Source organism: Oncorhynchus gorbuscha, linkage group LG01 (genome assembly GCF_021184085.1).
Source record: "Oncorhynchus gorbuscha isolate QuinsamMale2020 ecotype Even-year linkage group LG01, OgorEven_v1.0, whole genome shotgun sequence".
Classification (NCBI taxonomy): domain Eukaryota; kingdom Metazoa; phylum Chordata; class Actinopteri; order Salmoniformes; family Salmonidae; genus Oncorhynchus; species Oncorhynchus gorbuscha.
The window spans coordinates 44114366-44141675 of record NC_060173.1 but is presented as its reverse complement, the minus strand read 5'-3'; the positions used below and the strand labels follow the sequence as shown (position 1 = coordinate 44141675).

At 42.4% G+C, this 27310-nt stretch overlaps 2 protein-coding genes across 7 annotated transcripts in view; both read right to left on the bottom strand.

The window, feature by feature from the left end:
* Positions 1-848: 848 nt before the first annotated feature.
* Positions 849-18067, bottom strand: ppp6r3 (protein phosphatase 6, regulatory subunit 3). 6 transcript variants are annotated; one of them, XM_046353865.1, is made up of 26 exons: positions 17838-18067; positions 13934-14083; positions 13568-13801; positions 13132-13318; positions 12862-12999; positions 12697-12762; positions 12502-12614; positions 10868-10981; positions 10660-10789; positions 9013-9165; positions 8616-8768; positions 8470-8534; positions 8187-8302; positions 7988-8073; positions 7727-7813; positions 7344-7441; positions 5532-5586; positions 4736-4866; positions 4481-4596; positions 4150-4357; positions 3849-3946; positions 3583-3757; positions 3259-3276; positions 1935-2057; positions 1727-1810; positions 849-1609 (listed from the first exon to the last, which is right to left on the bottom strand). In XM_046353865.1, the coding sequence occupies exons 3-26, from the start codon at positions 13792-13794 to the stop codon at positions 1558-1560; spliced, it is 2793 nt and encodes a 930-aa protein (XP_046209821.1). In that variant the 5' UTR covers positions 13795-13801; positions 13934-14083; positions 17838-18067; the 3' UTR covers positions 849-1557. The 6 variants fall into 6 exon arrangements, with proteins under 6 accessions (XP_046209821.1, XP_046209830.1, XP_046209836.1 ...); XM_046353874.1 differs by having other exon boundaries at positions 7344-7423; XM_046353880.1 differs by having other exon boundaries at positions 7344-7390.
* Positions 18068-21082: 3015 nt separating this feature from the next.
* LOC124038240 (low-density lipoprotein receptor-related protein 5-like) overlaps positions 21083-27310 on the bottom strand; it is a 56786-nt gene continuing 50558 nt past the window's right edge. Inside the window, exons 16-24 of the mRNA XM_046353854.1 lie at positions 26031-26221; positions 24995-25204; positions 24713-24838; positions 24352-24588; positions 24075-24185; positions 23670-23918; positions 23401-23543; positions 23109-23206; positions 21083-22997 (exon numbers count right to left, since the gene is read on the bottom strand). Of these exons, the coding sequence (XP_046209810.1) occupies positions 22736-22997; positions 23109-23206; positions 23401-23543; positions 23670-23918; positions 24075-24185; positions 24352-24588; positions 24713-24838; positions 24995-25204; positions 26031-26221 (1627 nt within the window). The 3' untranslated portion in view covers positions 21083-22735. The remainder of the gene's footprint in view (positions 22998-23108; positions 23207-23400; positions 23544-23669; positions 23919-24074; positions 24186-24351; positions 24589-24712; positions 24839-24994; positions 25205-26030; positions 26222-27310) is intronic.

Below are 27310 nucleotides of genomic sequence, written 5' to 3'. Positions count from 1 at the left end.
CTCTTTGCATCAACTTCATGTACTAGTTAATAAAAGCCTTTGACACTTATGAAATGCTTGTAATTATACTTCAGTATTCCATAGTAACATCTGACAAAAAATATCTAAAGACATTGAAGCAGCAAGCTTTGTGAAAATTAATATTTGTGTCATTCAAAACTTTTGGCCACAACTGTAGAGATCTTTGATGAAAACCTGCTCCAGAGCACTCAGGAACTCAGACTGGGGCAAAGGTTCACCTTCCAACAGGACCATGACCCTGAGCACACAGCTAAGAAACCATAGGAGTAGCTTCGGATCGAACGTCTCTGGAGACCTGAAAATGTGCAGTGGCTCTCCCCATCCAACCTGACAAAGCTCGAGAGGATCTGCAGAGAATGGGAGAAACTCCCCAAATACAGGTGTGCCCAGCTTGTAGTGTCATACCCATGAAGACTGAAGGCTGTAATCACTGCCAAAGGTGCTTCCAAGTACTGAGTAAAGGGTCTGAATACTTGTAAATTTGATATTTCAGGTTTGTATTTAAGAAATGTTCTAACATTTCTAAAAACCTTGGGGGGGGGGGGGGATTTACAATCCATTTGGACTAAGGCTGTAACTTAAAACGTGGAAAACGTAAAATGGTCCAAATACTGTCCAAATGTACTGTATAAAAATAATCAATGGTTGATGCATGATTGAAGCAATAACAAGAATATTCATTACACACGCATCATTTTGCAGGTAGAATGTTTGACTTGAGTGGTACTGTAACAGTTGTAAAATGGAACCCATTTACCACAAAACTTCAGACAGTTAACACTCACTAGATACGTGCAACTGGAAACCATTTTCTACAGGTTTTCACCTTGGGTTTGTACAGTTTAATGTTGTCAAGGGGGAGAAAACATGTGTATGGCACTAACAGAACATTATCTACCTTAATAAATTAAGTTAAAAACTATACCAAAGGTTTTCAAATCTTGCTCATGTTGAAAGTATACAAGAAACATTTACAAATAATAGCGGTGGCAAAATAAACCTTTGAATATTTAAAATTATTTTGATTCCTACCAACAAGCATACTGATAAACATACCAACATGGGTTGCCGATTAACATTGCATGGTAGCTGGAAATAAAATTCTGATTTTGTGCAGAAGGAAAACCCTATCAAAATCACACCAAGTTTTCCAATTGGTATATTTCAGTTATCGTCTGTTTCTGTATACATTTTCTTTTTATAAAATATTTTATTCATACAATCATTTTAACTATAGCAACATTACTATTTAACTTGGAGTGGCAAAATATCAGACGGATCACCTCATAACAATAGTATATAAACGAATGCAAAAAAATAATAACTGTATCCATTAGAGTATCTCTTCATTCAGTTCCAACTTCCTGTACAACTGTCTGTAATAGCCTAATATTAATATTGCTGGTCCTGATCTGGTGAAGTTAGTGCAGCAGCAGCTCTGACTCTGGACTTGCACTGCCCTCTACTGGTGGCCCAGGGAGAGAGCTGTGCGTGGCAGGAACAGGCTGGCAGGAACAGGCTGGCAGGAACCACACATCACCCTGGGCCGTTAACAGCTGCCACCGGTGAGGCCACGCTCTGCTCTGTTCTGTAGGCGGGCAGACAGAGGACACAGTGTAACATACTGGATGACACACACTTCACAAGTGATAAGACATGCCAGACTGGAACCCCACAGCACAACCTCATTCTAGCTGACACTTACTTGGCTTCGTCCATTGCTGTTCCTTCTAGGGGACCATTAACAGCGTCACTGGGGACTTTTGATTTCTCATCTGAATGGTGTGCACTGTGGAAGGGAAGAAATAAAGATAGGTCATCATGAGAGAACCGGTACAACAGCATGTCTGTAAATAGCTCACTAGTACGAGACAGTTCCAGTGAAGGCATAAGTTGACAACATGGAGCCAGACCCTGGTTTGGAACAGTTGCTGACAGGCTGGACAGATGCAGGGACCCTCTTCTCTGGTGTTCCACTCTCCCTCACCACGTACTTTGCAGATGCGTCCTCTGACGTAGACAACTTCACATCCTCACTGCAGAGAAAAAGGGGACATTTACAGAGCTCTTGCCATTTCAAACATTCAGAATGACAATAGACAGAAACCCACCACTGTTTAGACACAGAACGGAGAAGACTAGCGCATGCAGAATGGGAGACAGACAACATCAAAGCATTGGGCAAACGAGTGTGTCGAAATGCGTATGGCGGTTTAAAATGGATGCAAGGAACAAAATGGACAGCAAATGGACAGAAGCAGCAAGAGTCCATTTAGATTTTCTGACCATCCACTTACAGCAGTTTCCTCTTTTTAAGAGTGAGCTTGTTTCGAAGAGCAGAACACGAGGAGATGACAGTTTTGAAACTCACCGAAATGATTCAAAGTTTTCAGCCATCGGTCTTGATTTGTCATTAAAACCACCACGACTATGTCGTCATAATTACTAGGCAAAACTAACGCACTCCAGGATATTTGGGTATTTTTACAGGTCTTATTCATTTTCTGTTTGAGGCAGCGGTTATGTGCGATTTATTTAACCTTTAAGAAGGCAAGTCAATTTAGAACACATTCTTATTTAAAATGACCTGGCAAAGTTTTTTACATTTACAACTACCTAGATGGCATTTTGAAAGTCTGTTGGACTTGAGATTCAAGCTTAAAAACAAAGCTCACTGCTAGTAGAGCTGAATCTTGCATGACAACAGGACTACTGCTAGTAGAGCTGAGTTTTGCGTGACAACAGGACTACTGCTAGTAGAGCTGAGTTTTGCGTGACAACAGGACTACTGCTAGTAGAGCTGAGTTTTGCGTGACAACAGGACTACTGCTAGTAGAGCTGAGTTTTGCGTGACAACAGGACTACTGCTAGTAGAGCTGAGTTTTGCGTGACAAGATTCATCTCTCTCCAGTTTATTCCAGCCACCTCACAATGCCATGAGCTACAAACCAAAGCCAATGAGACACCAGCACAAGGAGGTGGTGGATAAATTTTGAAGACTGCCTCCACCAATCCACACCTGGACATCGACAGAAAGGAGAACAAGGCCAACTCAAAGCCTGGGAGTGGCTAATCCCGAGGGCTGATGGCCAATTCACGACGAGCGACGACCAAATCAATACATCTGAGATATACATGCAAATGGAGATGGCAAAATAATTCATTTAAAAAAACTCAGTGGCTGACATGAAAACAAGAAACGGCAGATGTCTGCCACCCCCGACTGGCTGTACATACCGATAAGATTTCAACACTCTGAAGCCACACGCACGCCAGAGAGAAAGAGGAAGCTCATGTTGTAAGTGTTGCAGTTAAAGTGAAGGACAGTTTCTCAAACACAGACAGCAATGTAGGTTTGGTGATACATAAATGGTATATAGATATTTATACAAGTCTACTGGAGTGTCCCTGCCTTGCATGGATTTAAGTCACTCAGTGCAGGAGGGGGAAAACGTGGCAAGACACAGAGGTCAATTCCACATGCTCTGAGGTGAATGGCTGTTGTAAAGGAAGGATTGGTGACCAGAGGAACAGGGTATGGTGAGTCATCAAAAGCCTTACCTCTTGAAAATGGCAGTTTCAGTTTTGGCATCTACAGTAAGGCTAACTGTTTCCTTCATGGATCCATTGGTGACCGTCTCAGTGGTGACGGACTCCTCTGCATCCGAGCATCCGGCTTTCCCTCCAGGGGAGCTGGCTGGCTGGGCTGCCTCATCCCCTGGCCACTGGTCAGAATCTGCGACGTCACACAGGGACAGCATCATAACAGTGACCACAGAGTTGGCCGTAACACACTTATTCCTGAAAAGCTCAGTGGAAAACCTCACCTTCATGCTGCATTGGTGCGTTGACACCCAAGGGGTCTCCTGTCTCTATACAGGTCTCCATTGCTACTGGGGAATTGCTCCTCAAAGGATCTTTGGGTCTGGAAGAAAAGGTCTTGAATTTGTCCTCTTAAAATAGCCAATCTCGAATATTAGACATGGGAAGCCAGGGGAATGAACAGAACACCTGTCACCCACATCCTTATTCATACTACATGGAAGGATAACGCAATATGGAAATGTGTGGCAATAGTGTCACCTAAGGCCTTGGGAATGAGGGTGGTGTGATGATATGAAACCTTACCTAACTGGTGAGAAGTTGCTAGAAAAGTCTGCCCAGCCCATGGCTTTGCCAGGGGAGGCATTGGGGGAGCTCCAGCCAGCAGACTCTGGTATAACCGCAGGGGTGGAGGGGGAGGCTGGGGCAGCAGAGGCTGGGGCAGATTCACCCATCGCCGTAGAACTCCCGGTGTCCATGGGTATGTCGTCAAAGTTAGCTGTCCACAGAGGCCCTGAAACAACAGGGCAGCCGTCACAAAAAAGCAATGCATCATCTCGAAAAGATCATACCAGACCGACCTACCCAACGAACCACTAACCCAACCCCAGTGCGCAAACCCGGAACAATCACTCACCAGTGTCCACCTCCATTCTGTCATCAGAGCTGGCGTTGTTGGGGTCAAAGGGATCACGTTTAACATCCTCCTCCTCAGAGTCTGTGCTCTCCTCACTATCTGTGCTGCCAGAGCTCCTAATGGGAGGCACAGAATGGACAAAAGTCAAGAAAATGTATCAAAATCACCCAAACTGGTGCTTTGAACCAGCCTCAGAAGATATGTTAGTCATTTAAAACATGTAATTTACATATCCGCCAAGAGGCGCTGCCGTACCGAGGACGTCTCTGAGCGTCTGGTGCGAAAGTAACATCTTTCTCGTCCCAGATGTCCTCCTCATCAGAGCCTGCATCTTCAAACTGCTGGATCTTCTCCTTACAGCAGGCCTCAAACAGAGCTATATTCGCCTGGAAGACAACACCAGTACCAGGGTAAAGCACATGATACACAAAAAGATACGCTGTGATGCCTCCACTTCCTCATTACTGTAAATGGAAAAGGGAAGAAAATATGTATGTGCATCATTTTCATAGGTAACAGAACTTCAGACGTCTAGAGTGCAGCATTAGTTAATATGTACCAATCCTTTTCAGGATGGTAAAACGTTTTCACTGTAAACTTAAAAACGACTAAAACCAGAAAGATTGTTGAAAAGATAATGGAGCAACTTTTTAAAAAATCGGATTATCCTTGAGAACTAACAATTACCAAAGTAAAAACTAGTCTGGGAGAATCTGAAATTCCAAAAATGTCATGTGTTTGAATCACTTAGACAGCATAAGAACAAGAAATAAGCCATAGCAAAATGTGTAGGCTTGCAGGAAATTAGCTTCAAAACAGACGTTCTGTCGCTGAGGCTGAAAAAAAATTCCAGGGTAAAGACTAACAGCATTATAAAAATGGTAAACTTTAAAACTTAGGGAGATAATAAAGTAGCAGTTTGAGGAAAATTATCTTACTAATTTCCACTAGAATTGAACAGATCTCCAGTACAAATGGAAGACAACATGGCATTCATTTTAACATCCTTTCACTACCTTTGAAATGCATTAAATTATATTAAAATACTTACACTTTCATTTGTATTCAAGGAAAAATTGATGTCTGATATTCTATCAAAGGGAATACTGAAATGTTAAAGAAAAGAGTTTAGTTTAGTTATATTAATTAGACAATGACTACAAACAATGACTAAACACAATGGCTTCAGGACGCCTACCTACAGAGGCCCATTAACAGGAAGAAGAATGTTATTGACATGAAAGCAGCTTTATGCAGAAACTCCAGCCAGCCATTCCCACCTGGTCATTCTACTCAGGGGCCCAGCCACCAGCAGATCACCCACATAACAAGAAGAGCCAGAGGCACAGAACAGGGTTGAAGTGCGCTACTTATTCCAAACTAACTGAATTATGCAGGGTTTTTACACTGCATAGAAAAATCTTGTCCAAACAGTAAAAAAAAAAAAATACATAGAAAGACGTTTCAGTGTAAACAAAATACTAAAACCAGATAAAGTAAGTAGGAAAGATAACGGACCTATATACTTTTAAATAAGATCTTTGAAAACGATCAACCCCCTAAGTAAAAGCTAGACAGTCAGGGAGAATCAAAAATTCCCAAAATGATGATTGGTGATTTTAGAATATTCTGCTGCTTTCACACAGATATGGTATTTAAAATATATATTTTTTATTTAACTAGGCAAGTAATTGTATCCTAAACAATATTCAAAACAGATTTTAAAAGTTGATTGATTTACCAAGATGAGTCCCCACACTTGTCTCAAAGCAGAGCGATTATGCCGTCCCAATCAAAACAGTGCTGAAATTAGAATCGAGTAGGCTTTTGCTTCAAATTTATTACAAGAATTGGATGACTTTGGGACGTTTCAGTAAGCAACAACTTGATACATGCCTTCAATTGCATGTACTTTAATCCAATAGTTTCATCATTCAGTGATATTTATTCCCACAGTAATTCTTTATGTATCCATCCGGTTATGTTTAAGAAAACAGTGCATGTGGTGGGCTATGAGAAGAGATGGGTGAAGTGACATGTCTTGCAAAATGTATAACTGGCTGTCTAGCAACCATCAAGAGTTTAAGAGTGTAGTGCGTGCCAAAAACCGCCTCAGCATTACAGCTACGTTTCATACTATGCCGTAGGCAGAACTTTACTGAAATGATTAGTAGATCGTTTGGCAGAAAATAATTTGGGCTTTGATACAGGCAATACCTTTCAGATAAAGAAGAGGGGGTAAAAGTTGGCAGGATAAGGTTGGCGGAAAAAAAGGGAAAAGGGATAGCAAAATGTGTAGAATTGCAGGAAGTGAGCTTTAAAACAACTACATTGTCAATGTGGCCAACAGGAGGGCCTCTAAAATGTTTGGTCAAAGGCCACCACACCCATACCAACCACAAGCCCCATTTTGATCAATAAAAAATAAAAATAAACTGTTTTGCAATTACCAATTACAATCTGGACTCTGGTCCAAGCAAAGCATCAGTCTTGATTGACAGTGACACAGGCAATCTACTTTAAAATGGTTTATAATATGAGCAACTTAAATGTAATAATAATATTTGACATTCATGGGTTGCTGAATTCAGACTGGCATCCAATTAACCTACCACTTACTTTCCCCAGACTAGAGATATCATTATCCAAACAGTGGCATTTTATTTTCATATGTAAATGTTAATTGCAAACATGTATGTAACCTAAACCTTTGTACAGAGAAAGAAACTGATTCCCAGTCCTTTGTTAAGGAAGCAAAGAATGTATTAACAGAACACCAGTCTAGTCACCCCACACCCTTATTGAAATCCCCAAACCAGTAGAATAGCAGGTTATGAAGAAAACATGCAGGATCAGTACTCACTCCACAACATCATCCTGATCGGCAAACTCTTCGTCATTGAAGCCAAACTGCTCAATAAAATTGGACGTCATTTGTTGCATCTGATAATCAGAAAAGGCCTGGCAAACCCAGGACCAACGATAATGATATAGTCTTGGCACTACAAAAAACTTCAAGTACTTCAATTCAAAACAATTGACTAATACTGTAGCTATAGGTTCATCGTTTAAAGATTAAGAGCACAAGCATACTTACAATTGGAAGACACATTTAATATTCACAAAATCAGTACTACTATTACTAGACAAGTATAATAATGTTAACAATTTTTTTTATTTTTAAGTATCAATATGGAGACTTTTATATAGGAGCATTTATATAGTCTCATCCAGTTACAGACTTACTTGTTGTAAAGAGGAATCCTGGTGGAATCCGCTGTCCTTGAAGTCTACCTCGTCATCACTGGATGAGTGAATATGGTGTGTGTTCACCTAGTGCACAGTGCAACCAACCTTATTACTAAGAGGACAACCACGAGACATCCTTCAAACAGCTTCGGCATTACTGGCACTTCACCTTCCAGTACGTCAGTGTAAATACTGTGTAACAGTGTACTCTGAAAACATTATGACATTAAGTAACTGAGGTGTCTGTATCAGACTTACTAGGTCTACAGTGTTTCTCTTGTTTGTGTCAGCTAGCTGACCAGAAATAAAGGTCTCCCATCTCTCTCTGTCTTCTTCTGTGAGCTCTGAAATAACAGAGAAATAACAAGATGAGTCTATTCCACCTCATTTCAGGATATAGAAAGGATTGTTTTCGCTCCAACAACCTCATTCCTTATGGGTGTCAAAGCCCACTCACCTGAGATGAGCTGCTGTATCTGTGCACCATTGGGGCCCTTGTCGCTGTTGTGCACTATTGAGTTGGCTATTCTGGTCAAGTGGCCCATGTAGCCCTGTCTACGTCCACCCTCAGCCCTGCAACAGGAAACACTTACTGAAGCCTACCGGCACATTGTGGTGACTTTTTTGTGCGCCGTCGCAAGGGGAAAAACCAAAGAGCTCACAAGAGATTTAAAAAAAACAAATCTGCAATGGTCTAGTAACAACTAGACACATATATCATTAATAATAACAGTACTTACTGCACTTTCTCATTGGAGCTCCATGCATCAAGAATTCTCTGTATAAACTGGCACTTCTGAAACAGCTAAAACGCACAAAAAGAGTTGATTGACTTGTCTGACATGAGTACCATTCTAGATGTAAAAAAAGGGTGATGAAGTCTCACATGATTGATGAGGTGGCTTTCTCTGACAGGCTCCTGATCACTGTTGATTTTGAGGTTTTCACTTTGGGCTGGGGGCATCGCTAGGATCATTGCAGTGCATATTTCAACTTGTAAATGCAGGAAGTTATTCCATATATATTTGAAGTACATGTCCTGAGAATAAACAGATTGTTTTTTTTTAAAGCATACATTTATTTAATAAGAAAATGTTCCAAACCAAGTTGTTGAAGTGAGCATCATCCCTGTTGACCTTAGTTATGAGAAGGGGGTAGTAAAGGAACTAGTGTCATGAAAGACAGAAATCCCTGTGCACAGCAGTCTAAATCCAGATGCTAATTAAGACAGGAACAACTAGTACTAAAAACCATGTGTAAAATATAAAAGACAGGCAACTTACAAGTATGACACCTAGAGTGTTGAGGTTAATCAGCTCCATGTTGATGATATGAGTGTTGGTCTGCAGGAGGCTGGCCACTAGACGGACCACATTCAGCCGGGTGTTGCCCACTGGGGGGTCTAGCACTCCCCATGTGGTTTTCATGATATTCTTCTGCAAATATGGGGATGAAAGGAACAATCAGGCTCTCATTCAGTTGGTAACTCAAACACAACCGCCATTGGAGTGAACTTGTAAAGTCAATTTAGAGGAAAGACCACCCACTCTGAAGATAAATATGACTCAAAGTTAAACCAAGATTAAGATACCAGGATCACAACAAAAACAGAGAAATGTAGTAATAGTTTATTTAAAATATTGTGGTTGTCATATTTATTTCAAGTTAATAACAAAGAGAAAAACCTATACTTAGCTCACTGAAATATCTGCAATGTTTAGTGTGTGTGTAAGACGATAGGTACACTACATGACCAAAGGTATGTAGACATCTGCTCGATGAACTTCTCATTCCAAAATCATGAGAAATATGGAGTTGGTCCCCCCCTTTGCTGCTACAACATCCTCAACTCTTCTGGGAAGGCTTTCCACTAGATGTTGGAACATTGCTGCAGGGATTCCCCTCAGCCACAAGAGAATTTGTGAAGTCGGGCACTTATTTACATTTACATTTAAGTCATTTAGCAGACGCTCTTATCCTGGGCAATTAGGCCTGGCTCGCAATCGGCGTTCCAATTCATTCCAAAGGCGTTCGATGAGGTTGAGGTCAGGGCTCTGTCCAGACCTGTCAAGTCCTTCCACACCAATTGACAAACAATGTCTGCATTAACCTTGCTTTGTGCACTGGGGTTTTGTCGTGCTGAAACAGGAAAGGGCCTTCCCCAAAAGGTTGTCACAAAGTTGGAAGCACAGAATCGTCTAGAATGTCGTTGTAAACTGGAACTAGGGGGACTAGCCCGAACCATGAAAAACAGCCCCAGACCATTATTCTTCCTCCACCAAACTTTATAGTTGGCACTGTGCAGTCGGGCAGGTAGCATTCTCCTGGAATCCACCAAACCCAGATTCGTCCGTCAGACTGCCAGATGGTGAAGTGTGATTCGTCACTCCAGAGTCCAATGGCGGTGAGCTTCACACCACTCCAGCCGACGCTTAGCAGTGCGCATGGTGATATTAGGCTTGTGTGCGGATGCTCGGCCATGGAAACCCATTTCTTGAAGCTCCCGTCGAACAGTTATTGTGCTGACATTGACTCGGTAGTGAGTGTTGCAAACGAGGACAGACGATTTTTACACGCTACGAGCTTCGGCACTTGGCGATCCCGTCCTGTGAGCTTGTGTGACCTACCACTTCGCGGCTAAGCCGTTGCTGCTCCTAGACGTTTCCACATATAGTTAATCGGGGCAGCTATAGCAGGGCATAAAAATGACTTGTTGGAAAGGTGGCATCCTATGACAGTGCCACGTTGAAAGTCAGAACTCTTCAGTAAGGCCATTCTGCTGCCAATGTTTGTCTGTGGAGATTCCATGGCGGGGTGCTCGATTTTACACACATTTTAGCAACAGGTGTGGCTGCAACAGCCAAATCCACTAACTCGAAGGGATGTCCGCATACTTTTGTATATATAGTATATGTAAAGTACTGTATTACCTTTGGGGGTTCCAGCAGCAGTTGATGGAAGTCTTTGAGCCTAGGTCTGACAGCCTCCAGAATGCTCTGATTGACTGAGAAGGACGGGTGGCTCATACCAGGAGGACAGATTTCCAAATGGCCTTCGAACCTGCAAACGACAGAACCGTACATCAGAAAAAGTCTCCCAAAACAAATAAAACTTTAAAATGGGATATCGTTAACTTACGCTGGTCTTCGTGTCTCAAAGAGTGTCAGGAGAATCTGAATTACACTGACTATTGCAGAGTCATTTTTCTCTTTGTCAAATATGTTGGACAGCAACTGCTCCACAGTCTCTTGTCTGAGAGAAAGGAAGGGGCATGTACAGTACCAATCAGAAGTTTGGACACACCTACTCATTCAAGGGTTTATCTTTATTTGGACTATTTTCTACATTGTAGAATAATAATGAAGACATCAACACTATGAACATACGGAATCTTGTAGTAAGCAAAAAGTGTTAAAACCAAATATATTTTTAAAGTAGCCACCCTTTGCTTTGACAGCTTTGCACTCTTGGCATTCTCTCAACCTGCGTCACCTGGAATGCTTTTCCAACAGTCTTGAGTTCTCACATATGCTGAGCACTCGTTGGCTGCTTTTCCTTCACTCTGTGGTCCAACTCATTACAAACCATCTCAATTTGGTTGAGGTCAGGTGATTGTGGAGGCCAGGTCATCTGATCCAGCACTCCACTCTCCTTAGTCAAATAGCCCTTACACAGCCTGGAGGCGTGTTGGGTCATTGTCCTGTTGAAAAACAAATGATAGTCCCACTAAGCGCAACCAGATGGGATTGTGTATCGCTGCAGAATGCGGTGTTATCCATGCTGGTTAAGTGTGCCTTGAATTCTAAATAAATCAGACAGTGTCACTAGCAAAGCACCCACCTCCTCCATGCTTCATGGTGGGACCACACATGCAGAGATCTGTTCACCTACGCCGCGTCTCACAAAGACACGGTGGTTGCAACCAAAAAGCTCAAATTTGGACTCATCAGACCAAAGCACAGATTTACACCAGTCTAATATGTCCATTGATCACGTTTCTTGGCCCAATCAAGTCTCTTCTTCTTATTGGTGTCCTTTAGTAGTGGTTTCTTTACAGCAATTCGACCATGAAGACCTGATTCGGAGTCTCCTCTGAACATTTGATGGTGAGATGTCTCTTACTTGAACACTGAAGCATTTCTTTGGGCTGCAATCTGAGGGATATTTAACTCTAATGAACTTATCCTCTACAGCAGAGGTAACTCCAGGTCTTCCTTTCCTGTGCCGGTCTCCATGAGAGCCAGTTTCATCATAGCGCTTGATGGTTTTTGCGACTGCTCTTGAAGAAACTTTGAAAGTTTGTACATTTTCCAGATTGAGTGACCTTCATGTCTTAAATTAATGATGGATTGTCGTTTCTCTTTGCTTATTTTAGCTGTTCTTGCCATAATATGGACTTGGTCTTTTACCAAATAGGGCTATCCTTCTGTATTCCACCCCTACCATGTCACAACACAACCGATTGGCTCAAACCCATTAAGGAAAGAAATTACACAGATTAATTTAAGGCACACCTGTTAATTGAAATACATTCCAGGTGACTACCTCGTGAAGCTGGTTGAGAAAATGCCAAGTGTGTGCAAAGTGTGTGCATTTCATGGTTTTGATGTCTTCACTATTATTCTACAATGAAGAAAATAGTAGAAAATAAAGGAAAACCCTTGAATGAGTAGGTGTAAGTTAGTAATGACTTTGGCACAACAATAAAATATGATGACAGTAATAGAGTATTCCTCCTTGAAAAAACAAACAAACAGGTTGTAGAGACTTACTTTTCTAGTGTGGCCAGTAATGGGTCAGGCTCTGAGCAGCCCTGCACTTGGAACATCTGATCTCTGCTGAGGCGGATGATTTCACACAGAGACTGGGATGCGTTGGAGTGCCTCTAGATGATGAACAGAGAGACTTTAAATCACTGTAAAAGAGCAACAGAACACCAAACAAACTGCTGATTAAATGTGACTTACATCCTCATCCTGAGAAGGCTGGACCATATCAACAAGCCTCTGGATCACCTTCTCCTCGTTCAGCCACTGTGGGAGGAGAAGATAGAGGTCGGTAATTGAACACACACACAAAAAAAAAAAAAGACCTAAATGCTAAAACAAAGTAAACCACATAACAACACTGACATTTAAGACATCTTGTCTGAGCTGCTGTGGTTCAACGCAGGTCAGCATTCTGAGCAGCAAGTCCATGATGGCGGAGGTCCCTATGTGTTTAATCATTAAGTCCACAAAGTCTTCCCTCTTCCGCAGAAACTCCACAATCTGCAAAAGATAGTTGAAGTTTAAGGATGTGTCAAAGGACAATCTTTTCTCCCAGAGCATTCATGAAACCCTGCAGGTCATACACTTTTTAAAACCTGTGTGGTTTATACAAGCGTTTTGTATTGATCTCACCTGTTCCGGTTTCCTACCGATGAGGATGCTCAGGACCTTGCTGAAGAAACTGGCCAGTAAAGGGTTGAGTGGAGATTCATTTTGCAAGAAGCCATAAAGTTTCATTAGTAAACGTTCATCTTCTCCCAGTCTGTCATTGATCTGTCCAACATCCGAGGTAAGGAGTTCACACGATATGTTGGGGTACCTGAAAATAGCATAGAAGTCCAACATTTAATGATCAATTAATACAGTACCACTACCACACAAAAGAGCGCATCAAAGGTGTTATATAATTGAATGTCTAGCAAGTCATGTTTGCCCCCTTGTGATTGTAGGGGGAATTCCCTTGAATTAAACAAATGCAAGGGAAACTGAAAGAAAACAAGAAATCTTTCTCAGAATTGGCATATATCCGTAAGTATATCCTGGCCTAGTGTGTGTGAATCCCACTTACTTGTACTTGATAGTCTCCTCCACATCATCACTTGGCTCCTGCGTGATGTAAGTTACCAGGTCCTCCATGTACTGAGGCCGTACCAGGAAGTCCACCAGCTTGTGGTTCTGGGCCTTGCACTCCTGCAGGACATCCTCCTCGTCCATCACCTCTGTCAGAGTCACATCTTCCTTCTCCAGGAGGGTGTCGATGTGGGACGTCGTGTGTAAATCAAACTTCCAAAACATGATGCTTCTACAAGGAAGGAAAACATTCATAAGACAATGGGAAAGCACTCACAGTGACACAAAGTACACAATGTGGGTTGAGATGAGGTGGTCAAATAGAAAGCAGGTGGTGGTCAAACAGACAGCTTCACAAATGTACCTGACTGGGATAGAGTCCAGAAGTTAAAAATAAAATAATGATAGTGCTCTTTGGGAGCTCTGGCCCATTACAGGCTCCACAGGCAGCAGTGACAAGACAGGCTTTTTGACACATGCAGCAGAACGACCACCTCAACAGATCAACGCACACCTGAAACAAGCAAAAGATAAATTAGCATATTACTAATTGTAATGGAACAACATTTTCTTACTAACAGTAACATTTCTTACGTGAAGGTCACATGCTACTGAAACAAGTAGTAATATAAGTGTTTTTTTTTTTTGTCACATTACCTTCTAAATAATAAGTGTTAACCAGGTGAAAACAAATACTTAGTCTAGGTCATGAGACAAACTTTAAATCTCTGGCAAAGAGCCGGTAAACCATAGCTTTTCCATCATAGGAAAAGAGTTAACTTCCTTGTTGACATGTCAGCATCCCAACAAATCTCCCCAAAATCAGTCTAAACTTCAAAGCATTAAGACAAGCACTACTGGGCTAACCGCTCCACACTCAAATACTGGCAAGATCATTGCTAGTTCAGAACACTGTGCTTAGTCAAATCACCTTGTGCCACATCTTAAGTGGCAATATAGAACACTGTCAACAACTCACTCACCGTAGGAACAAAGCAGTGAAACATGTTCAGTGCACACACTAGGCATATGCCTCAAAAGATAAACAGAATTTCCCACTGTGTACACCTGGCCCTCAGGTAAAAGTCTAAGTATTTGCTAGGAATTCCCATCTTGTGGGGAAGCCTGGGAGAAATAGGGTTAAAGGTTACAGTGAAGCCATCTTGGCTTATGCTAAACCAGCACCTCAGACAAGTGAATGGCTGAGAAAAGAAAGTGTATTAATAGACTGAGCATCGGGGCTGTGCTGAGGGACCATTGACATTGGTCCCTGTCCAGGCACATTCTTTGATGAGTGTGCAACTCATTCATTGCTCTATAAAATACTACAATAAATTGAAGATGTCAAAATGAATGTCATGGAAAAACATTGAATTGTTGTCTGGCATTAAATTGTCTACCACAGGTGACCAAATAACAACAGGAAAAACTTTTATCACCACCCAAGAGCGCAACATTGGCCTGAACAAAGTCCTGTGTCACTAACAAAAAATAAGCACTTTCAGCTGCTTGCTTACATTGGTTATATGGTTATTTATATGGTTATGGCGTGGTGCTGAAGTGTTTGCTCTACCAGCTACTGAGAAAGCTTATGAACACTTAATTCCATGATTTAAGAAATAGCCCCATCTGTCTCAATTGACAAAAAATATGACAAATGCTGAATAGCCAATCTCCAGTGGGTGAAGACAAAAACAATTTGTCAACTAAATCACAACCATACAACACAGTAATGTATGGTTGGTTACTCAAATATACACGTATGACTATTCCAATGACAGTGTAAAACTGAAACCCAGGGGTTGCCCAAGGTAACATTCTGTTTCATGTAAACTAAACCAGAATGCGTCATAACTTGATGTATTTTTGTATAGGCCTACCTTCTTTTAGTACACCATTGTTTGTCAAATGTAATGCACTGCCTTGGGAGCAAAGGGTTACATTGCCGTTTAGCCACATTTACTGTTGTGTTGTTCTTACTGTATTAGCTAGATAGCTAGCTAACGTACAAAAGTATGTAGTCTAACGTAAGCTAAGTAACCAACAGTCATGTATCAGGACAGCCTGGGACTAACTAGCTAGCCAAGTTAGTTGTGGTTATAGGGGTCAGAAACCAAACTAACTAGCTAAATTCAACACTTAGCCTGACCCGGAGAATCCTGAAACTATACCAAAAAAATAAACAGCACCTTTTTCAGGACTCGGTTTTTCAAAAATAATTTGTAAAAATCCAAATAACTCCACAGGTATTAATTGTAAAGGGTTTAAACACTTTTTCACATGCTTATTCAATGAGCCATAAAAAAAATGAATGAACATGTACCTGTGGAAGGGTCGTTAAGACACGAACAGCTTAGAGACGGTAGGCAATTAAGGTCAGTTATGAAAACTTAGGACACTAAAGAGGCCTTTCTACTGACTCTGGAAAAACATCAAAAGAACAGCGTCCCAAGGTCCCTGCTCATCTGCGTGAACGTGCCTTAGGCATGAGGACTGCAGATGTGGCCAGGGCAATAAATTGCTATGTCTGTACTGAGAAATGTCTAAGACAGAACTATACAGGGAGACAGGACGGACAGCTGATCATCCTATCATCCTCAAAGTGGCAGATCACGTGTAACACCTGCACAGGATCGGTACATCCGAATATCACACCTGCGGGACAGGTACAGGATGGCAACAACTGCCCGAGTTACACCAGGAACGCACATACCCTCCATCAGTGCTCAGACTGTCCGCAATAGGCTGAGAGGGGCTGGACTGAAGGCTTGTAGGCCTGTTGTAAGGCAGGTCCTCACCAGACATCACCGGCAACAAAGTCGCCTATGGACACAAACCCACCGTCGCTGGATCAAACAGGATTGGCAAAAAGTGCTCTTCTCTGACGAGTTGCGGTTTTGTCTTGTGTTACACTGAGGCATGTACTCTGGAGTGGGAATGATTTGGAGGTGGAGGGTCCGTCATGGTCTGGGGCGTTGTGTCACAGCATCATCAGACTGAGCTTGTTGTCATTGCAAGCAATCTCAACGCTATGCATTACAGGGAAGACATCCTCCTCCCTCATGTGGTACCCATCCTGCAGGCTTATCCTGACATGACAATGCCACCAACCATACTGCTCGTTCTTTGTGTGATTTCCTGCAAGACAGGAATGTCAGTGTTCTACCATGGCCAACGATGAGCCCGGATCTCAATCCCATTGAGCATGTCTGGGACCTGTTGGAACAGAGGGTGAGGGCTAGTGCCATTCCCCCCAAAATGTCCGGGAACTTGCAGGTGCGTTGGTGGAAGAGTGGGGTAACATCTCACAGCGAGAACGGGTAAATATGGTGCAGTTCATGAGGAGGAGATGCACTTCAGTAGTTAATGCAGCTGGTGGCCACACCACATACTGACTTACTTTTGATTTTGACCCCCCTTTGTTCAGGGACACGTTATTCCATTTCTGTTCTTCACATGTCTGTGGAACTTGTTCAGTTTATGTCTCAGTTGTTGAATCTTATGTTTATACAAATATTGACACGTTAAGTTTGCTGAAAATAAACGCAGTTGACAGTGAGAGGACGTTTATTTCTTTGCCGAGTTTAGCTAACCAACACAATAGACAGCTGCTGAATAGCTAGCTAGCTTCGCTGCGGACAACTAACTTAACGTTCGTTTACCAGATAGTTATCGAAGTAACGTAGTTACAGCTGACGTGGTTCACAAACTACTAACATTAACGTTACCCAAAATGCTAACGCTTCCTAGGTAGTCAACTAACGTTAGCGAACACAAAAATACTTGACTAACGTTAACCAGTCCCCGTCAACAACTTGACGCCTCTAGATGGCTATCTAACGATAAACTGGCAAAAAAAATACCAAAGCCAACATCTAACCATATAACGTTAACATCAATATCCAAACAGTGGGCGCATGCTGGATAACGTCAGTTAGCATTTTCCAGTTAACCAACGCAGACAGGCCAAACCGTGTCGACAATACTGGTCTGAAATACGGCTAACTAACGTTATCTAGCAAGCAACATAGTGCATTTCAATGGACCCCAGTGCAGTGGCTTTTCACACACAAAAAGACTAAACGTATCGCAGCTATCTATCGAGTACAATATAACAAGACGATTCGTACTTATAAATACATCGGTGTAGCTAAGTTACCGGTAGCTAAAGAGAAATGGGTAGTTAATGTTGCTCTAGCTAGCTAGCTAGCTAGCTCAGTAGCCGTTCCTTTCTCCTGAACTGCATGCACCAGCTAGCAAGTACGTACCAACAAACAACGGTAAATGGTGAGTCCCCGACATGTAGCTTATTGGGCCATTAGCCTAAAGTGTCAACAACAACAAAAAAGCCACGAATCCTAAGAAGGAAAAAAAGTGTTTTCAATGGATTCTGACAGGCGAGAAAATGTAGCTAGACTGTCAGATGGCACTTTTCAAGATGGCGGCACCATCAACTCCAACGACCCTTCCCCCACCACCATAACCAGGCAGATAAGCAGGTTACCAGGTCTTCTGGTCGTCACTAGTTACCACAGCCGCAGAGACTTCATCACGGCTAAACCACGCCTGCTTCTACAATTGGTCTTCTTAAATCTAGCCTTAAGCATAGCCTTAACCACACGACTGACCTTAAATTAAGACCAAAAAGCACATTTTTGTTTTAATTGGTGTGGCTGTGCTAGTGACAACAGTATTTTTTGCCACAACTAAACTACCAGTCAATCAAACAGACCGATTGAGCTCTATTGGCTAATTAATCACGCCAATCAGACTTCTTGCGAGATCAGTCTTGTGATTTGGTACTGTACAAGTCATTAAATGGTCGGTGCTTGGGATGTCCCTATCCCATTGAACTTGAGAAGTAAAATGGTTCGGGTTTAGGGTAGGGACGTCCCATTGATTCCGGGTTGCACTGACCGTCTTTAAACTGCGTCCACTCCATTGCGTAAAACGTAAAAAAACGTCGCGTCGAGAAACTCCCATTTTCCGCAGATAGAACAGGTTCAGTTACCATCGGTCTAAAATTCCTCCTCATGTCCATCACTGCGGCAGTCAGAGGATTGGTGGCATCAAATGCATGCCCTGAAAACATACTTTTCTATACATTTATGAGTTTAGGCAAATATGCGTTAGGGCAGCATGTGCAGCATTTGCACATCCATTATTTTTTACTTTTATTTAACCAAGCAAGTCAGTTAAGAACAAATTCTTACTTTCAATGAGTGGGTTAACTGCCTTGTCCAGGGGCAGAAGGACAGATTTTTACCTTGTCAGCTCTGGGATTTGATTTTACAACCTTTCGGTTACAAGTCCAACGCTTTAACCACTAGGCTACCTGCCGCCCTGACTTTTAGAAAAATATGTTTTGTGTGAACTTATTAAGTATGTTCCCTCTAATTCTCCCATCTCTCTCTTTCTCCCCTCCCGGAGGACCTGAGCTCTAGGACAATGCCTCAAGACTACCTGGCCTGATGACTCCTTGCTGTCCCCATCCCCAGTCCACCTGGTCGTGCCGCTGATCCAGTTTTGCCTGTGGCTATGGTACCCTGACCTGTTCACCAGACGTGCTACCTTGTCCCGGACCTGCTGTTTTCGACCCTCTCTTTCCCTCTCCCACCCCTCTCTCTCTCTCTCTCTCTCTCTCTCTCTCTGTCTCTCTCTGTCTTGACCTCTGAATGCTCGGCTATGAAAAGCCAACTTACATAACTTCTGAGGTGCAAAGCTGTTGCACTCTCTACAACCCTGTGATTATTATTCGACCTTTCTGGTCATGAATGTTTGAACATCTTGAAGAACAATCTGGCCTTAATGGACATGTCCTCTTATAATCTCCATCCGGCACAGCCAGAAGAGGACTGGCCACCCCTCAGAGCCTGGTTCCCCTCTAGGTTTCTTCCTAGGTTCCTGCCTTTCTAGGGAGTTTTCCTAGCCACAGTGCTTCTACATCTGCATTGCTTGTTGTTTGGGGTTTTAGGCTGGGTTTCTGTATAAGCACTTTGTGACATCTGCTGATGTAAAAAGGGATTTATAAATACATTTGATTTGTTGTTGTCCCCGTGGTTAAAGTGTGTGTGTCATGAGTATTCTGTTTTTTTGTTCTCTGAAATGTTTTTATCTTATTGTGACATACCGACCTGTAACCTTAGGGACTGAAAATGGAAACATCTGGTGATGTATTGCAGGCCTTCAGTATGTTATGTTACAAATGCAGAGGGAGACGTGAACAGAGTGCAGAATAACGACTACCTATAGGTGTGGTCATGTTTAAATCCTGCAGACACTGGACCTCCTTGGCCCACCCGTCTCTTGCTGTTACTCCCTAAAACAGTGATTGGGTTATCATTGGTAACATCAGGGATAATGTAAAGGAGAAGTATACCTTTGTCATCATTGAGCAGAGATGGAAGACATCCAAATGAGCAAAACAAACAGTTTAGACCTGTCATTACATGCTTGTACTTGAGTAACTTCACCTGGAGACTTTAGCAGTTTCCCAATGTGCCCCTACCATTCACTGTTAGTAACATCAAATGCCAGGCACCAAATGCTAAAGTCTTACATAGTTGTTTCTTCTCCTCAACCAACCTACTCAAACGTTTCCCAGGAATCTTTCATGTATGCACAATTATTTCTGCAATGTAGAGCAAAATGAGAACGAACATAACATTTATTAAATAGCAACTTGTTTCCTCATATGAAGTTTCCTTCAGTTTTACATACCCAAGTGATGCGAGTTGAAGTTTTAAGGAGTTGTCCATATTCAAAATAACAGTCTATAATCCTTGTTAATATAGGGTCACAGAGTAGTTTACGCAGGTTGTTAATGTGTTTATGAGGGTGACATACCACACTGGCTCAGCAATGGAACAAAGATATGGACATACTGTATCTTATTTGAACTGCAGACTGATGTGTTATGCTGAAGAACTTTGTATGCAGCAGCAATTGCTCCCCAGATGTGTTTCTTGGACAGTCAAGAGTTCACCTGCTGCATATTCTTCTTTCAGCCGTAACTCAAAATACTGTGCCATACCTTTTCTTTAATTAGGGTAGATTGATATGATTTTTGGACACGGATGTTCACTTGTGAAAAGTGAAAATGAGACAAATTAAAGCATTTATTTACATATAAAAAGGACGGCCCAACTTTTCTCCATATGGTGGCAGCATTTAGCTACAAGTCATTCAAATGTATTTTTTTTAAAGCCCTTTTTACACCATTATCACAAAATAGCCATACAGATACCCAGCCTAAAACCCTAAAGAGCAAGCAATGCAGAAGCACAGCAGCTAGAAAAACCGCCCCAGGAAGGCAGGAACCAAGGAAGAAACCTAGAGGAACCAGGCTGACAGGTGGCCAGTCCTCTTCTGGCTGTGCTGAATAACAAATTCAGTAGCATCTCAACAGTAATGTGAACTCCATTTGGCTCACCAACATGGAAATTAAAATCACACTTCATGTGACTATATAAAACAATGACACCACTTATTTATTAGATTAGGCACACAAGTATTCCTTAAAATATAACCTTTATTATATAAAAATGCTTTGGATACAAAAATGATCACAAGTGTAAATTACGCAAGGCATTTAAAACACAAAACAGAGTTTGTTCGGGGAGCATCTATATACTGGCACAATGAAATAGAGCTGAAGTTTTCCCTATCCAGCAACATGGCTTAAAATGGGCAGGGCAGCATGTGGTGGTCTGGGGAACCTATACAACCTCTCTGGTAGAAGCCAGAGGTGTTCAACATAAAGATGGAGGCCTGACACTATCATAGCACTAATATTGAACATGATTTAATTTCACTTCTTATGTCAGCGTCATTGTTAATTGCTTATACACAAATATCCAAATGACAGAGAAAAAGCTTGGAAATAAGCTTCAAAAGAGGTATGAATTTAATATACATTTCCCTCTGCACGTCCCACAGTCATTTTACATTCACATTTCATAACTGGTTGGATAGTTCATTTTTAAGTAAGTGCTCAATTTGGCAACTGACAGCTTGCTGAGCGTACACATAAACCTTCAAAACAGGACAAGATAATAGAGCCATGATTTTACAGGTGCATGATATTCAATCTATATAATTAAATTGAATTAATTAAATGGTATGTGAGGATAGTAAAATTGTTTAGAGAAGATGGAACAGCTTTTTTTTAAACTAAAAACTCAATTGACAAAAGCTGAAATACCAACCTTATTGGCATCTATTGTTTAATATATATATTTTTTAAAGGAATAGTCAGTCTAATATGTCATATGTAATTAGGGCACACTGACATGGCATATCAGTTTAATGATAAAGTGAAGAGATTCACGAGAGAGTTAAAAGGTTGTGTCTAGCCTTGTCATTTCTGGGTGACAACTGCATCAATGATGAAGCCGTTCTTATGAGTTATATCATACAGACTCCTTCAAAACAATGAACACAATTTCACAAATGCACATGTGAATACTGTTCTACACACAAAAAATAATTGCAATGTTCCTAGACAAATAAAAGTCAAATAGCTTCATGATCTATTGTCAGTCTTAATATTGTAATTGTTTGGTTGGGCGCTTTTTAAAATTTGTTTTAAGTGTTTTTATAACTCAGTATATATGTACAGTAGCAGCAAACACACTTTTGGTATATTGTAAAATAAACATATGCTTGGGACAATTTCAAATCACAAATAAAATCATTAATAAGAACATATGGCTGTTATGAAAACAATTATTTACTTAATTACAAATATTTACAATATAATTATTTATTTATTTAATTTTTTATTTTGGCTGGCCACATTACCAGCTTAATATTTTTGAATAGAGTACATCCTCAAACCAATATTGGTGTCCGCTTGTTAAAAATGTCACCGTAAATAGGTATCTGTTTGAAGGAAGTTCTAAGGTTGAAAAAACAAAGGCCAATAGAATAGAGTCAAATTGAAGGTATTCTCTAAATTAGGACGACACTCCATCTGAAACGAGGGTGGGAAACATGAAAGATAAAGTGATACATTTCACACTGTACAACAATTTCACACTTGATCTGGCCCTATTCCATTCCATCCCCACTTTATCCCATGGCAATCAGTGGAAATGAATAAAATAGAATTATCTAATTTGCTCATATTTAAAATTATTTACAGACATGGCTATTTCCCCGGGTGTCATGAAGAGTCAGTGCAGGGTGAGGGGGGAGGAGGACAGAGGTGAAAGTAACTGCGCTCTGTGGATGGAGAAGGGGGGCAGCTCTCCTCTGCTGATAGGTACTGGCTCCGGGGGGTGGGGGGAGGAGGGTAGGGGTCAGAGTCTGAGTTAAGGTCCATGTAGTACTTGTTGCTCTTCCAGCGACTTGTGGTGTAGTCGCTGTCACAGACATCAGTGCTGCAGGGGGTGGTGGGGGGTGCCACGCCTCGCATAAGATAAGGCCTTTCAGGAGCAAGCATGGAGGAGAGAAGACAACATTGTTTTATTTTACAACAGGTGCCTAATAACAAAGTTGACTGTAGCATAATGCAAAGAGAGAAACTGATCTCTTACCTGTAAGACCTGGTGGTGGAGGGACTGTTAGAGGAGTAGAAGACGTCTGCGTTATACAGGGAACGATCCGTGGCTGGAGAGGGAGGAGGGTTGAGCATCTGCAAATACAGAGGATAAAATGCATATCTTTAGCAATTCTCCATTTGTAATTTAACATTAACTTTTCTTCAGTATGGGAATTATGTATGAGAGTCAACTCTGAGAGAACAGACAAGGTGGGTCCCCTACGTGCAGGTAAAAGAGGGTGGGTCCCCTACGTGCAGGTAAGAGGGTGGAGAAGGTGGGTACATACCTGTGGATAGAAGGCTCCCTTGGCGCTGGATGAGCTGCTGGAGGAGGCCCCTGTCACATGGTTCCTGTCGTAGAGCGGAGTTCCACTACTGCTGCTCCCCATCAGACTGACAGAACTCATGATAGACTTCCCACACGAGATACCTAAGAGAAACAACAAAACACAGTCTGTCAGAACAACTACCTGCTTCAGCACGTTAATAACAACCGTCACAGTACAGGCAATCTCTGTACACTTTACACAATTTTCAGTGTTGTGTAATAGCTGACCTTCTTTACCGGTGAAGGTTCCGTTCTGTGAGCTGCTAGGGGCGATGAAGTTGAGGGGTACGTGGGGAGTGCCACTGATGTACTCGTGGGGAAAGGCTCCGTTGGGACCTTTGTAACGGCGGCACACAACCCGCTGGCACAAAAAGTACATCCCTCCCATCACAAACACTGACAGGATGATGCCAATCACAGGGCCTATGGTGCTGGTGTGAGATGAGTGAATGTCGTTTGACGAGGGGGTGAGGAATTCTACAACAAAAAGGCAAAGACATTACTATACATTTAACGGACAGCTGTCCATTCTGAGCAAAATTACACAAAATACAGGTATGTGTAAATTCTGAACGGACAATTCTAAACTCCCTTGATTTTCGCAACAGCGACAGTGAGTGAAGTTAAACGCACCACAGAAGAGCTCGTCAGAGTTGTCAGCACAGTCGCTGTAGGAGTCACACTGCTGTTTCTTCAGGATGCACTGGTTGTTGTTACAGCGGAACTGGTTGGGCAGGCAGATAGCTGAGGGGAGGAGAGCAGAGCAAAGTCCTCGTTTCAAGGTTTATCGTCACAATCCACACAAGGTCGCTGTTGCTCCCAGTCTAAATCCCAACCCCATTAGTCCATGTTCACTAAACTGGCCCAGTGTCAATATGTAGTACACAAAGTCTGAGTTGAGTGAGCGTACTGTCACAGTCCTGTTCATCGGAGTTGTCTGTGCAGTCTGCCTCTCCGTTACAGCGTAGCTGAGCATCCACACACTGGCCCTTGTCACACTGGAACTGGAAGGCCGAGCACACTGGGCACCTCTCCTCGTCACTGTTATCATCACACTCGGCGAAGCCGTCACAGCGCCACGCCATGGGGATGCAGTCGATGTCGCCTGTGGCACAGGTGAACTGCTCTGTGGAACAGGTGGGCGGCTCTGAGGTGGTAGAGGAGCAGAGGACGTTTAGATTCACAGCAAAACGCCTGGTGGAGGAATAATGCACCTGATATGGTTCACTCAAAGCCTTATTGGATTTGTTAAAGCAGCAGCTGTGCTGTACCTCCACAGACGAGCAGGTTGGGCAGCAGGACCAGGTGCATGGGACAGGAGCAGCGAGGTGTCCCATCTCCTTTGGCGATGCAGATGTGTGAGCAGCCTCCGTTGTCACGGGAACAGGGATGAGAAGCTTTGGGGGAGAGAAAGGAGAAGACTTGGACGGTAGGCTTTGGCCACTGGAGAGTATAAACCGAACTCTGCTGTACAACATACAGTACTACATATGCAAAGGTACTGTTATAAACTGTGGCAATGGAAGTGACTAAACAAAGCCCTGTTGCCTTACCAAACTCGGCAGGGTCCATGTCTTCCACAGCGTGGATGCTGGTGAGGTAGGAGATGCGACCCTGGATGCGGGTCCTCTTCTCCCCCGTGAGCTTGTCCACACGCTCGATCATCTGCTGCTGTCTGTCGATCCAGTACAGGTGCTCTCCCAGCACCGTCAGACCCATGGGCTGCAGGATGTTAGAGTCCTGGAGGACGATCCGATTGGCTCCTGGGAGGAGGAAAAGAAATGACCTCATCAGAAGCAGGGTCGTATACACTATCCTAATCATCAAAGACTGTGCATTCTCTCAAACATATTTACTTTCCAGACCCTTAGGTCTTACTCTAGAAGCTCTAACCTTTATCATACCAAATATAGGTAACTTCAGACGCCATCACTAAAACAAGTTTGTTTGAATAATATTCAATATCTCTGACCAAACATGGTCTGCCAAAGTAAAGATACACTCTTATATAACTCGACAGTCTTCGATGGTTCATAAATGGCCTGGATAAATCAGTCTGGGTGCCTGTTCCTATCCATTCCAGACTTCAGAGGCCAGGCAGAGGGAGTGAAGCTAAACATGTATGTGCACAGTCAGATAAAGGTGAGCTCAACAGCCAACAGGCAGACATCAAACCTTTCTCTCTGCACCAGGACCGGAAAGGATCACAAGGCCTTGGCTAGCAGCTGTCTGACAATGATAGAGCTTAACCAGACAACCTTGATGTCTCTGCTCGTGTGAGGGAGGGACTAGGAGGGACCAAGGATTACATTGAAAAAAGGCCCACATCCGTTCTGATTACCTACTATTTTCCTATGATCAAACTCAGCTCCCCCCTATTTGACCACAAACTGTGTTTGGACTGGAGGAACATTCCGTGTCATTTTCTGTAGTATTGCGGTGTACTTCAGTGACTATTGAGAATGAGAGCTGTAAATAAATACCGTCAAAGCAGATGAAAAGAAAGGGAACAATATATTTTCAGCTGTGTTTAGAAGTGCTGGTGCTCTGGATCTAGAATGGTTGTTGTTCTTTAGCCCTGGGACTCACCAGTGAGGTCACTGCTCTCGATGCGTTTCAGGTCAGCGTCCACCCAGAAGAGTTTCCCCAGCTTGTTGTCCAGGGCCAGGGCTACAGGCCGGATCAGACCTGTGGTGAACAGAGACTCCCGCTCCGTCCCGTCCAGAGACGCTCCCTCGATCTTAGCAGAGCGATCCTGCATGGTGGTGAAATACATGTACCTATAGGAGAGATGAGCCAGTCCAAGGTTAGAAAACTAAAACGACCAAGACAAAAGCATACTGCCAGACATTATCAGTTTCTAGCCTAACCCCCCCCAACTGTGTACAGTACTTTAGATGTATGTTAATATACAGTATCTATCAACGTTATCACATCGGGGCGGCAAGTAGCCTAGTTAGAGCGTTGGACTAGTAACCGAAAGGTTGCAAGATCAAATACCCGTACTGACAAGGTAAAAAAATCAAGGCAGTTAACCCACTGTTCCTAGGTCATCATTGAAAATTAGAATTTGTTTATAAATGACTTGCCTAGTTAAATGTAAAATTAAAAAAATGACAAAACATTTGAAATCAGCTAGAGATGATGGATAGTATAATACTATGGTATGTGTTTTGATGGGTGGGCAGGGCTATTCAGTTAGCCCCCCTCTCCCTCTCGGAAAGCCTGGCGGAGTAGAAGCTATTGTCTGTCTGTGTGGGCCTTCCCTTGTTTGTTATGTCTCACGCCAGGTTCTATCAGCTCTGATAAGAACCTCCCTAACACTTGGACTGAGAAGTCTTCGAGAAATAAATGCTATTGCTCAAACACTCATCTGTTTGTAATTTGGTTCTGCTTCTTCAAGGGAAAAATGGTTAAATGGCAGTCTGTGAGCATAATCAATTGACATATTAATCTAACACCAGAATGCGTCGAGTAAATCTGGAAGACGTCACTTCAAAAGGAAAGTGGAAGAAAAATTCATCCTGACAGATTCTCAACCTGCCTGTAGCCTTTACTGAGCAAAATATCTTCGATGTTTATCTACTGCTTTCCAGGCCCAAAGAGACATTTTAAATTTGCATTTGATTCCCTAACATACAAACTAGAAGACCATGTCAAATTCTCAAAATTGTCAGCTGGTTGTCAGCTGGTTGCCATAAGTTTTAAATGTGTTCCTTTCTGGCCATGCTCGTTGAGATAATAAACACGTCTCATGTTGATTCGTTTACTTCTTTGACTTTGGGTTACTCCTATGGAATAAGTCCCCTCTGTCACATCCAGGCCAAGCCACAAAGAGTCCAAAATAGAAGCTAACATGGAGGGCAGCC

Excerpts from the sequence above, each read along its gene's own strand:
- ppp6r3 (XM_046353865.1), bottom strand. The coding sequence starts at position 13,794 with ATGTTTTGGAAGTTTGATTTACACACGACGTCCCACATCGACACCCTC. Across the intron at positions 4,867-5,531 it reads CCTTGAATACAAATGAAAGT|GCGAATATAGCTCTGTTTGA; the intron begins GTAAGTATTTTA and ends GTTGTCTTCCAG. Across the intron at positions 3,758-3,848 it reads CGCACCAATGCAGCATGAAG|ATTCTGACCAGTGGCCAGGG; the intron begins GTGAGGTTTTCC and ends GTGACGTCGCAG.